Source organism: Sorex fumeus, unplaced genomic scaffold (genome assembly GCF_029834395.1).
Source record: "Sorex fumeus unplaced genomic scaffold, SorFum_2.1 ptg000081l, whole genome shotgun sequence".
In the NCBI taxonomy this organism is placed as follows: domain Eukaryota; kingdom Metazoa; phylum Chordata; class Mammalia; order Eulipotyphla; family Soricidae; genus Sorex; species Sorex fumeus.
Window position 1 is genome coordinate 15,999,490 of NW_026606138.1, and position 12,622 is coordinate 16,012,111.

A 12,622-nucleotide genomic window follows, 5' to 3' on the forward strand; every position below is an offset into this window, starting at 1 on the left:
TTCCACCTTGTTCCATTGGTCTACGGACCTGCCTTTGTTCCAGTACCATGCTGTTTTAATTATTACTGCTTTGTAGTAGAGTTTGAAGTTGGGGAGGGTAATGCCTCCCTACGTCTTTTTCCCAAGAATTGCTTTAGCTATTCTTGGGCGTTTGTTGTTCCATATGAATTTCAGGAGTGCTTGATCTATTTCTTTGAAGAATTTCATGGGTGTCCTTATAGGTATCGCATTGAATCTGTATGATGCTTTCAGGAGTATTGCCATTTTGCAGGGGATATGTTTCCATTTCCTTGTGTCCTCTTTAATTTCATGGAGTAGCGTTTTGTAGTTTTCATTATAGAGGTCCTTTACCTCTTTCGTTAGGCTGATTCCGAGGTATTGATTTTCTGGGGCATGATTGTGAATGGGATTATCTTTTTTTATGTCACTTCCTCTCTCATTATTTGCATATAGGAAGGCCATGAATTTTTGGGCATTGATTTTATAGCCTGCGACTTTACTGTACAAGTCTATTGTTTCTAGGAGTTTCTTGGTAGAGGATTTAGGATTCTCGAGATATAGTATCATATCATCTGCAAATAGTGAAAGCTTGATTTCTTCCTTTCCTATCTGGATACCTTTAATATCTTTTTCTTGCCTAATCACCACTGCAAGTACTTCCAATACTGAACAGAAGTGGTGATAGTGAACATCTTTGTGTTGTCCCTGTCTTAGAGGAAAAGCCCTTAGTTTTCCCCATTGAGCATGATTCTTGCCATGGGTTTGTTGTAGATGGTTTTGACTATCTTGAGGAAAGTTCCTTCAAAACCCATTTTGGTGAGAATTTTCATCATAAATGGGTGCTGGATCCTGTCAAAAGCTATCTCTGCATCTGTTGATATGATCATATGGTTTTTATCTTTACTTTTGTTAATATGATGGATTATGTTGATTGATTTCCAAATGTTAAACCATCCTGCATCCCCGGGATGAATCCCATTTGGTTGTGGTGTATGATCTTTTTGATGAATTGTTGGATTCTATTTGCTAATATTTTGTTGAGAATCTTCACATCTGTATTGATCAGGGATATAGTTTTCTTTGTTGGTGGTGTCTTTGTTTGCTTTTGGTATTAGGGAGATATATGCCTCATTGAAGCTGTTTGGGAGAGTTCCTGGTTTTTGGTTTTTTTTTTTTTTTCAATTTCCTGTAAAAGCTTGAGGATAACTGGCAAAAGGTCTTCTTTAAATGCTTGGAAGAATTCACTAGTGAATCCGCCTGGGTGGGGAAGGCAACATTAAACAATGAGTACTATAAAATCACCTTGGCATAGTTTTGATCTCAGCACTGCAAACAAAAAATTAGGAATATTTTGGTCAGGGACATAGCTCCAGGGGTCAGTGAGCATGCTCTTTCTGTGGGAAGCCCAGCTTCTATCCCTGGAGCGATACAGTTCCAAGCACCATCAGAAAAGAGTCCAGCACACCAAGCTGGAAGTGGCCCCTGAACACCTGAGCACCATCAGGTATGAACTGCGTCCCCTACCTCACCACACACAAGCACATTTGCTAAAAGTCTAGCAATGCCAAGAGTTGGTAAACCAGAACTCTGATACACATTAGACACATTAGGAATATTGTACTGTATGTTATAACTGGTGATCGTTTGCCTTCTGGATTAAAATATTCTCTTTGGATCAACAGATCTAAAATATGGAGGGGGGGGGTAATGGTGGTGACGGGAATATACAATGTCAGAGGAGATATACTTTACAAGCCAGCAATTAAACTCCCAGGTTTAGAAAAACAAGGTAGTAGTAATAAAACCCAATAGAAATGTGTTTGCACAAAGACACTGACTGCACAATTGCATATAATAGCTAAAATTGAAATTTCTTATTATAATAAGCAATAAGCAGTGTTTTTATAAAATTGTACATTTACACAGCAATGGAAAGAACCTCTACTTACACATGACGTGCATTTTCTAAGAAATGTTGATGAAAGGCACCAGTTATAACATACAGAAGAATTCCATTTTCATGTGTCAAAAGTGGGCAAGAATAACCAAGTTGCAAACAAAACTGGAAGAACCTTTCACCATAAGGGCGGGGGGTCGGGGGGAATAGTACCTCCATTGAAAGAGGACATATGAGGAGACCATAGCACTGAAAGTAGCTTTTCTACTACTGGTTTTTGGTTGCACGGCTGTGAGATTGTTTATCCATTAAACTATATATGTGTTTTATGTAGTTTCCTGTAACCTGTATGAACACCAATCAATCATAATGTAGCACTGTAGCACTGTCCTCCCGTTGTTTATTGATTTGCTCGAGCAGGCACCAGTAACATCTCACAACAAATTGTGAGACTTGTTACTGTTTTTGGCATATCGAATACATCACGGGCAGCTTGCCAGGCTTTGTCATGTGGGATAAATCATAATATTTAAATTAAATTAAATTTTAAATATTTAGATTAAATAATTATAAAAGCATAGGGAAAACTAAGCAGTCTAGAAAGATAGGCTCAAGACATAGAGGAATTTAATTTTCCATGACAGAGTTACAAATCAGTGGAGGAAAAATGGTAGTATTAGTCCGGAGTAGAAGAGAGAGCTCAAAGGCGTGAGCATATACTTTGTCTGTTCCCCAAAGCACTACTACAAGCGAGCCCTAAGCACCTCCAGGCAAAGTCCAACAATCAAAGAAATAGTCACACTGAATCAACTGAACTATTTGCAAAGATTAAATTTAGCCTCATAAAATATCCTCAAATAGACTTGATTCTCTTTGGATCAACAGATCTAAAATATAAATAATTAAAAAAATTTAGAATTCACAAATGTGGCTGCCTGATATCTCAAATTCTACACCACTGATTTACCAGGAGTACCAAACCACATTGGATGTGGTGTAAAATAGAAGGCAAACGATCTCGATCAAAAAAAAGTATCAGCACACAAGGCTCAACCTGTAACAAGAGTAATCTCTTATACAATGGCTTAATCCAGGGTGATACAACAATCTTCACACACTTTCTTCTAAGGAAACTTTTTTTGATATTTTTAGAGGGTTATTCATAACAAGCAATATAATTTAGGGCCTGCTATTGGGGCAGGCGTGGGTGGTGGTTGGGAAAATTGAAAATAACAGTGATGGGAAGGTCTAATGATGGTGGAATTGGTATTGGAATATTGAATGTAATAAATCATTGTGAACATTATACAAATAAAATTTTTTTAAATTTAAAAAAGTCAGGATAGTGGTTATATCTGCAGAGGAAGAGGTGTAAATAGGCTTCTTGGGTGCTTGTAATTGTTCCTGATCTGGTTTCATATAAATACGCATACACTGAAAAATATTTTATTCTATGATTTGTATACTGTTTTGCAAGTATAATTCAAAAAGTTCACTCAAAATGTGTTATCTATATATATACTTGAAAAATTATCTCAAAAAATTACATACCAGGCTAAAGCAATAGCACAGCCGATATGGCATTTGGCTTACATGCGGCCGACCTGGGTTCGATTCCCAGCATCCCATATGGCCCCCTGAGCACTGCCAGGTGTAATTACTGAGTGCATGAGCCAGGAATAACCCCTGTGCATCACCGGTGTGACCCAAAAAGTAAAAAAAAAAAAAAGTCCATCTTTTATAGTTGCATATATTTTAAGATGCTGGTTGTATTATTAATTTGCATTATAATTAACAAAATGGTCAATAAGTTTAAAAGTGGTCAGGGCTTACTCCTGTTCTGTGTTCAAGGATCACTCCTGGGATGCTGAGTATCAGACCAGTTGCCACATGCAAGGAAACCTAGCTGATGGAAGGTACAGATTTCTATTAAAAAAATAAATATGCATGATTTCATCTTTTTTCTCGGAGAGCCCGGCAAGCTACCATGATGTCATTCGATATGCCAAACACAGTAACAACAAAGTCTCCAATGGAGACGTTACTGGGCCTGCTCTGAACAACGGGAAGACAGTGACAGTGTTTCATCTTTTCTAACAGCTGCATATTCCATTGTATCTATGTACCAAAGTTTAACCAGTCATCTGTTTTCAGACACTTGAGTTTTTTCCAGATTCTGGCTATTGTAAAGTACTACAATCTCACGATGATTCATTAAAAAAATATATAAAATAAATATGCAGTTATGCATAAAGAAAAGTACATGTACCCAAATGTTAAGGTTTTCTCTGGGACTGCATGTAAAGGCAAAAGGGCCATTATATAATACCATCTTCCCAGAAATAACTAAAATTATTTCACTCAACTATTAAAAAAAAATCAAACTGGCTAGGGAGGTACTTCAGCAGTAACACACTTTATATGTGTGAAGCTCTGGGTTCAACAATAAAAAAAATTTTTTAATGATGTTAAATCACTTCATAATAGTTGTAAAACTAAAACTAATGACACTGTAAGCTCAGCATATTCTCACATTTTCTTTCTGCGGGTTGAGTTTCAGGAGAAAGATGGACAGCAGTAACTAATCACAGAGAACACATGATAAAGAATTGATACTTCATAAGGCCAGGGATATACTCAGTAATAAAGAATGTGTATAAGGCCACGGATATACTCAGTAATAAAGTCTTAGACTGGGTACAATCCCTGGCACCATGCACACATGGGCATGCGTGCATGCACACATACATACACACAAAGTTTAAAAAAGATTAATGTCCTATAACACATGCATCTGACTTAAATGTATCTTCAAATTTCAAGTGTTTACAGTTTATGCAACAATGAAACATGATCAATAACATTCTGAAGTCACTCTGATTAGTATTTTATACTTCCAACACTGTATGAAGGTTTTAACATATTAGACAAAGAGATAAGTTTATTTTTCTGGAGATAAATATGTAACTTTATAAAATCACAAACAAGCATTGTGTATGTATGTGTATGTGTACATGTGCGTGTGAGACTGATGTTTCTGCAATGTGATACATCTCTGGGGGCTTGTCAAGTGATGTATTGACAATTGAAATGAACTTCTTAATCTGTCAGAACATAAATCAGTTCAAGCACAAGACCTTTATCTTTAACCTATTTTCTGAGTTTAGATTTTTAGCCCAAGCATATCTGGTCCTATAAAAAGACCGTCCACCCTTCAGCTATCTATGCAGCATGTTTTTTATTCCTAGTCATCAGAAAGATAACTACATGCTACACGCTTGTTACTCATCTTCAACGAGTGGCTCCTGGGGTACTGCACTTCAGTAACTTTATGCCAGCATGTATAAAATTCTCTAAACCACTCACATCGTTACTCAAAATAGGAGTCTATACTTTCCTAAGTCATTTTTAGGACAACTAAACTTCACTGAAAGGTAAGTAATAAACACAATTTGATAGAGATAGTAAGAAAAATTGCAGTTATCTGCTTTATTTGGCTGGCTGAAAGAAAAAAAAACCATGTTCTCCAATACTGCTGTATTTATGTGAAAACATCACACCCACACACAACATACTGCAAAATTTTAATACAATGTCATTACACTGAATATTAAAACTTTCCAAGCACATGAAAGTTATCTTCTGAGAGAAAAACCAGGCCACTTTTACAGTCATCTTTGAGTAACTCTGCAAAACTGTTCCTTCAACAAGTCTAACAGTTAGTCACTATAAGATCATAACATCTCCTTGGAAGAGACACTCAAGCGATCCTGTTGCCACCTTCAGAATTCATCAGAGGACTGATCGTCTTCATCCCTGACTTCACGGTATTTCTTCGAGGTATCCCCTTCTGGATTATAATCCTGCATTTTAATATTCAATCTTTCAGCTAACTTTTGTGCTGCAAGCTTAGCTTGCATCTCCTTAAAAAAAAAAAAAAGCAAATAAAACCAGTTAAGACAAATTTTTTTCCTAGAAATTTTTCAGGAGGGTGTCATTGAAACAGAACAAAATTAAGCCAGTGTCTAGTGCTCTTGGCAAAAACACTGGGAGCCTAACAGCCACCACACCACAGGGACAACAGGGCAATCTGCTGAGAGCGGCTCCTCAGCACAGTTGTGTTAAGTAAACAATGCACTGAAACATCCCATCTCTACACAAGAAACTGAGTACACAGATTAGCACTATAATACATAGACTTTTTTTTAGTATGTGGGCACATGCTTATGTACCCACACAGAACAATTTGGACAATCAACAAAAATGCTGTACTGATTACCCATAATTACCAGACTCTTTTCCCCTAGATTTCCCCTTTGGACTTCAGACCTACATTTCAATGCCATTGTGAAAAATCAAGGAATACTAAAAAAGTGCATTATCTCAGGATGGGGAGATGGCTCAAAGGGACTGGAACATGCTTTATATTCAGGAGCTCCAAATTCAATCCCCAGCTCTATGTGGTTCTCCCAGCACCACAGGGTGAAACCCCAGATTAAGAGAACATTAAAATTAAAGGGAAAAATAGTATTAATGCTCTGAAGGACTGGAGCGATAGCACAGCGAGTAGGGCTTTTGCCTTGCACACAGCTGAGGGTTTGATTTCTCCGCACCTCTCGGAGAGCCTGGCAAGCTACCGAGAGTATCTCGCCCGCACGGCAAAGCTTGGCAAGCTACACATGAGGTATTCAATATGCCAAACACAGTAACAACAAGTCTCACGATGGAGACGTTACTGGGCCCGCTCAAGCAAATGGATGAACAACAGGAGGACAGTGCTACAATGCTCTGAATAGCCCCATGGAAATTATAGACAAAAAGGCTACATATTTTTCAGACACTTGGCTGATGTTTCTATCTACCCAAGGACATCACCTTGAGGTAGATCATCATGATTCATCATGACTGAGGCCAGGGGTGAAGGCCAGTGCTACCTAGGCTTGGCTTTGCTCATAGCTCCTGTGCTTCACAAAAGGGAGAGAGAGCAAGAGAGGAAGAGTGAGAGAGCAAGAGAGAAGAAGAGAGGGATAGGGAGGGAGAGGGAGGGGGACGAGGGGGAGGGGGGAGAGAGAAAGAGAGAGAGAGAAAGAGAGAGAGAGAGATTGTGTGTGCCTGTGCGTGCCTGCACGCGCGCGCACACACGTCAGGACTAAACCTAGGGAGGGCCTCAGACATGCAAACTATACCCTGAACACAACCATGACCAGAACTGCTTAGTGTCCTTTCCTTTGGGCCATGATATGATGGGTATGAAAGATGGAACTGGCAGCTACTAGTATCGTGGAGAAAATAATGTCCAACTGTCAGCAACACTCCTCTCCTACTCATTTATGTCCCCCTAGTACAGTAACATGGAAACCCAGCCCCCCCGGTTCCCTACTCTCTTCTGAGGGTTCTGAGTGCAGTTCCCCATTGATGGATCTGGGGTGAGGGGTGTAAGCAGCAGCATGGACCATTTCCTGAGCAACTGCCCTCCAGTGTCACCGACAGCTGTGATCTCCTCCAGCTGTTTTCTGCAGCGCTAAGCAACTCCATACTCTGAAAACTGGAGGATAAATTCTCAGAGCTGATGGTTCTAGCTCCCTATTTCTCCAGCACCTAATCCCTTCTATAAATTCTTTCATTCTGGGGCCAGAGAGATAGTACAGGAGTAAGTCTTGCCTGTGGTCAGCAGACCGAGGTTCACTCCTCACCCTCAGCACTGCACAGGCTCCCCTGAGTATTTCCAGGAATGATTCTGGATCACAGATTCAAAAGTAAGCCACAGGCAGGTGTGGCCCCAAATTCAAAACAGATTTTACCATGAACAACCCAGGGTAAAAATTTCCCTTATGTAAGCAGCATCCCACATATAGATGAGAAACAACCAAGTCTCTAAAATACCTCATAGTTCTGTTTCTGCTGTTTCTGCAGGGTCAGAGACTCTTCTATAGAAAGCAGCTGTGCAGGCATGTGGTGAAGTGGCAAAAGCCGAGCAGCTGTGATGTCATCGAGATGCTGCTTGTCTCTGCGCCGCCGTTCTTCCAAAGAAACAGGGGACCCTCTTCCTTGACAGTGACTGGAGGAGCTGGTGTGCTGTGAAGGTAAACTGAAGAAGGAAAAACTTTTCATGCCAACAAACCTGTTCCCCTTTCACACTTTCACACACATGCCCCAGGATCCTGGTGCTCATTTGTCTATAATCACATGAAGCAGTTCACCACCATTACATTTGAAAATGAAGCCCTTTCCTTTCTTAAAAACAGGTTTACTTCAACCTGTCAGAAAACCAGTTAGGGAAGAAGGAAGAGTCCTAATGTTGAGTATGACAAGCTTCCAGTGCTGTCAAGCACTCAGTTTCAGGGGCAGCACGTTTCCGAGAGCGAACCTAATGCTCTGGGAAGACCTGAGCAAGACACGGAGGCATTAAGAGCCAGAACATGAAAGAAGCCAATGAGAGCTCAAAGAGCCAAATTTGCTCTCACTTTCCAACCTCCAAGCACTGCTCACACATGCAATTCCTGGATCTCCACCTGTCAGTGGCCTGCTGACTCAGCAAGGCCAGTCTCCTAATCTGCTTTAACTGTCTGGAAGGTTCTTTCCTAACTCTTGGAAATCCTCACTGCAGCTCCCTTAACCCCTTTCCACTTCAGCTAAATGCCCACAAAACAGCAGGTAGATCGGTGTACCTGAAATTGTTCAGTGACTAGATAATGCTGACTTTGAAGGTCTCCCTAGGGCCAAGTGCCTGCTTATAATCCTCAGACCATGGATCTGACTTCTAGTGCTCTCCTCATGCTCCCAGAAGAGTTCCCAAAACTATGCTGCCAGGGAACCCTGGCTCCGCAATGATGAGATCTCCACTACACAGCCACATTCAAGTGAACAACCCCAGAGAGCTTCTCAGACATGTGATCCCCTTATGGAGCACAATTCCCAGAATGTGCCTAAAATGAGCACAGTCACTGGCAAGGGCTACCGTCAAAAGTGTGAGCACCACAGCCAAGCCTGTCTGCAATGGGCCATCGCCACAACCGCAACAAAATATCAGGAACATGGGAAACAGCTATCTGGAAGTGAGGCCTGTTTAGGCCATACCGCATACAAAGATAAACTGTGAACTAATTCAAGAACAGCTGTGATTCCCAAACTGAAAATCAATTATAATTTTAAAATTAAAATTATAATCCTGGCTTTCTATACAATATGAAATGCTTGAGATTTTAAAGAACAATGGTAGAGCAGAAAATGTAAAGTCTCTTAAAGATATTGTTTTAGGAATTTGTAGCTATGTGTTTTCAGTTTTTCAAGAAAGTCAACACTGGTTCAACATAGTGTATTGTATTTTCCTTTTTCCATGTAAATGCCAACTTCTTCTTACTCATTTGTTAACATTTATAAGCAATAACAACTATTTCTTCTTCAAAGAGTTGCTCATTTACTGAAAACCTCAAATAAAACTACAAGAAACTTAAAAGACAGATGACTTTACCCCACCTCAGCTCCCTTCCTCCCCTCCTCTATCCCTCATTTTTATAAAAGTTTACATGTCTGTCAGTCTTTGGCCCTGATCCAGACTCTAAACTGGGGAGCAGAATCTTTACTTCTGTATAGCCAACACCTGTTGCTTACATATTGAGAGCATACAAATACTGTAGTTCCTGCCATCACTTTTCCCTTAGGTTACAACCTCAAAAGTTGAGGGAGAGAGGGTATACTACATTAGCTAAGTATTAGTAAATTTAATACTCCATCTTGTACCTAAAACTTTAATTATTTGGCTAAAAAATAAAAGTAGCTTTTGGGGTGGAGGCCAGGGAGGGACATGACTCCCCCACTCCAGCCAGGCCAGTCTGTTTCCAACACATGGTCATTCCTCACCACATGTAACTCTCACAGAAGCCCACTGAATCCAAAGCATTCTTTCAACATTTTGAGTCTAATTAAAAAATTTCTTCCAATATTTTTAGTCTAACTCAAGAAATTTCTTCAGAAGGCATGTGAGTGATGGTACTTACACATTAGTTTTAAATTTATGGGGTGTGGGCACTGGGTTTTGGGCTCGCATTTCTAGAACTTCCATGAAATGAGGCTTCTTTTGAGTCCTGCTTCCAAGGCCTGTTAAGTTCTCCGTATTTGTGTTTTCTTCTGACTGGTGCTCATCTGCAATTGTGATTTTCTGTAACCGATCAATAAACTGGTTTTCCAAACTGCTGGATTTATCTTCTGCTTGATCTGAAGCAGACTGGCCAGAGAGATGCTCAAAGGCTGCAGAGGAAGGTACATTGGCTCCACCACTCGAAGCTGGGTGGTGGCTCACTGGGTTTTCAATCTCTGTCTCTTCTCCTCTGGAAGCGGGTTGTCCTAGTGCTTGGGGATGTGTGGGTGTTTTTAGTGCCGTGGTGCTCTTGACAGAGGTATGGCCAGGAACAAGCGATGACTCACTGAGTATCTGGTTAGAATTCCCGGCCTGATCTGTGTCCCTGTCAACAACAGGTGCCTTTTGCCTTAGCTCAGAGTCTAAATTAGTAGGGTCAAACAGTTCACTTTTTCCTCTAACCAACTCGTGCTCTGCAATGGTAGCTTTCAGTTTGGCGACATGGTCTAAGATCTTTTTACCTTTGTCGGGCAATTTGCAAATGAATTTTCTGTGAAGAGAAGAAACAGTGTATGTTAGAGCCACATGTTTTAAACTAGAAATACAAAGCATTACCTCCTAAGGGAAGAAAAATAAATCAATCCAAGTCAACCTGATTCCAACTGACCCCAAAAAGATACATAGGATGGGCCATTATTCAAACACCATTTAAAAGTGTGTGTGCAGGGAGAATTCAGAAACAGGGACTATACTCATTTGTCTCGCCTACTTATCTAAGCATACAGTAACAGACATCCTAAAACTCACAAACTGGTCTCCTAGGCTTTGCAGGGGGGAGGGAGGGAGGTGGATGGCCCCACCAAGCCCTCACTTACTTTCAAAGTGTGACTAAGATACATGCCATTCCACTCTTATTTTCTCACAGGGGGGTGGGGACAGTTTCAGCAGCCCCGTGAGGTGACGGCATTGCTCTGAAGGTCATGGGCTGTGTGTCCTTGCACTGTAAAGATCTGTCTCTCACCTGGCTGTCATTCCTAGACATGGCTAAACGCGGAGATGTAAAGAGACGCAACACACCTACAAGGGCTCTTTGGGAGGTCGACAATTCCTCGGAGTACAACGAAATGCCCAAACCGCAGCTGCACACGTGGCTGTACAGAGGAAGGCACAACTCCTCCTCACAAAAATTCCGGATGCGAGTCCCGGAGGGAGCCCCCAAACGATGATGCCCTTGGCGGTGAGACCTGAGCCATCTGGACCTGAGTCCCACGGTCTCGGTCTCGGTCCTGGAGTGCTGTCCCGGCCAGTGGGCCGGGCTCGGCCACTCTCCCCTTGCAGAGACCCCCTTCCCCTCTGGGACTGACGAGCATCCCCGCACTCCCGGGCGTTCTCCAGGGGCTGGGGTGCAGGTAGCACACCGCGTGGGGTCACGCAGAGTCACGTGCTCCGCCTCGGGGAGGGTCGGCGGCGGCACGGGGGTGGGGGGGGCTTCCCTCGCACTCGGCCCCTCTGCTCTGTCTGCCTGGGCCACCACGGCCGGGGTCGGGGGGTGGGGGTGGGAGGGGGGGCTCAACCCAGGACGATGCCCGTGTACCCTCGCGTCTCCCGCCCGCACGACAACACTGCCGCCGGGGAAACTGAGGCCTCCCGTGCACGTCGTCTGCGACGCGGGGGCTGACCCCCTCTGGTGCGGGGCCGGCCCTGCTCGCGGCGAGCCTCCCGCGCGCCCCCCGCCCCAAAACCCGCCCCGCCGCGCCGCGAGTCCGCGCAGAGCCCGAGGAGCGCCCGAGGGCCGGCGGGGCGGCCACGCGCTGCTGCCCACGTGGGTCGTGGGGATGGACGGCCCGCGCGGCCCCGGACGAGAGTGCGCGAAGGGGCGGGCTGGGTGGGGGGCGCGGGCGCGAGGCGGCCGCCAGCCACGCTTACTCGTTGCGCGAAAGTCTCTCCTGGCGCCTCAGCGTCTCCCGCAGCTCCGCCAGACGCAGCCGGCGCGGGTCCGCGGGCGCCCGGGGCGGCGAGGCCATGCCGCGGGGGCTGCGGCGAGCGAGGCTGCGGGCACTCGGCTCCCTCGGCCGACCCCGCCGCGCGCGCCACGCCCGCGGCCGCCGGCGCCTCCGGCCCTCGGGCGGGCGCCGCCATCTTCCCGGAAGAGCCGCGCTCCGCGCCCGCCGGGCGGCACGGAAACGCCGGCGCGGACGCGGCCGACGGAGCCGGAGCGCGCGCGCGCGTGCGCGGGGCACCGGAAAGGGGTGGGGCTGGCGTGTGACGTCACGGGAGCGGCCGACCCGCTCGGCGCGTGTGCGAGCTTCGGCGCTTGTCCCTAGCTGGGCGCTCTCAGGAAGGAAGGGGACTTGCCAGGGACCCTCAGATCGGGGCTGATGACTCGCCTCGTGGTGTGGGAAGGGCCGCAGGACGCGGCCCTCGGAGTACGAAGGCCCGAGGACCTTCAGGGACTAGGAGCCCTCCGAGTGCTGCGCGGTGACGGTTAGAGGCGTGCTCGCCCCCGCCCGCCCTCGGCGCTCTCCAGAACGCCCCCCGCGCAGCACCGGGCACTCCGGGTCTTGGACCCGAATTGAGTGATCTTGACATTCCTCGTAGCCACGCTACAGATGGACCTGGTACATAACCAGGCATCTGTCTTGGACACT

At 44.6% G+C, this 12,622-nt stretch overlaps 1 protein-coding gene across 1 annotated transcript; it reads right to left on the reverse strand.

The window, feature by feature from the left end:
- Positions 1-5,464: 5,464 nt before the first annotated feature.
- POLR2M (RNA polymerase II subunit M) lies at positions 5,465-12,113 on the reverse strand. The gene is made up of 4 exons (XM_056130770.1): positions 11,901-12,113; positions 9,895-10,524; positions 7,781-7,985; positions 5,465-5,820 (listed from the first exon to the last, which is right to left on the reverse strand). The coding sequence occupies exons 1-4, from the start codon at positions 11,996-11,998 to the stop codon at positions 5,680-5,682; spliced, it is 1,074 nt and encodes a 357-aa protein (XP_055986745.1). The 5' UTR covers positions 11,999-12,113; the 3' UTR covers positions 5,465-5,679.
- Between the last annotated feature and the right edge of the window lie 509 nt (positions 12,114-12,622).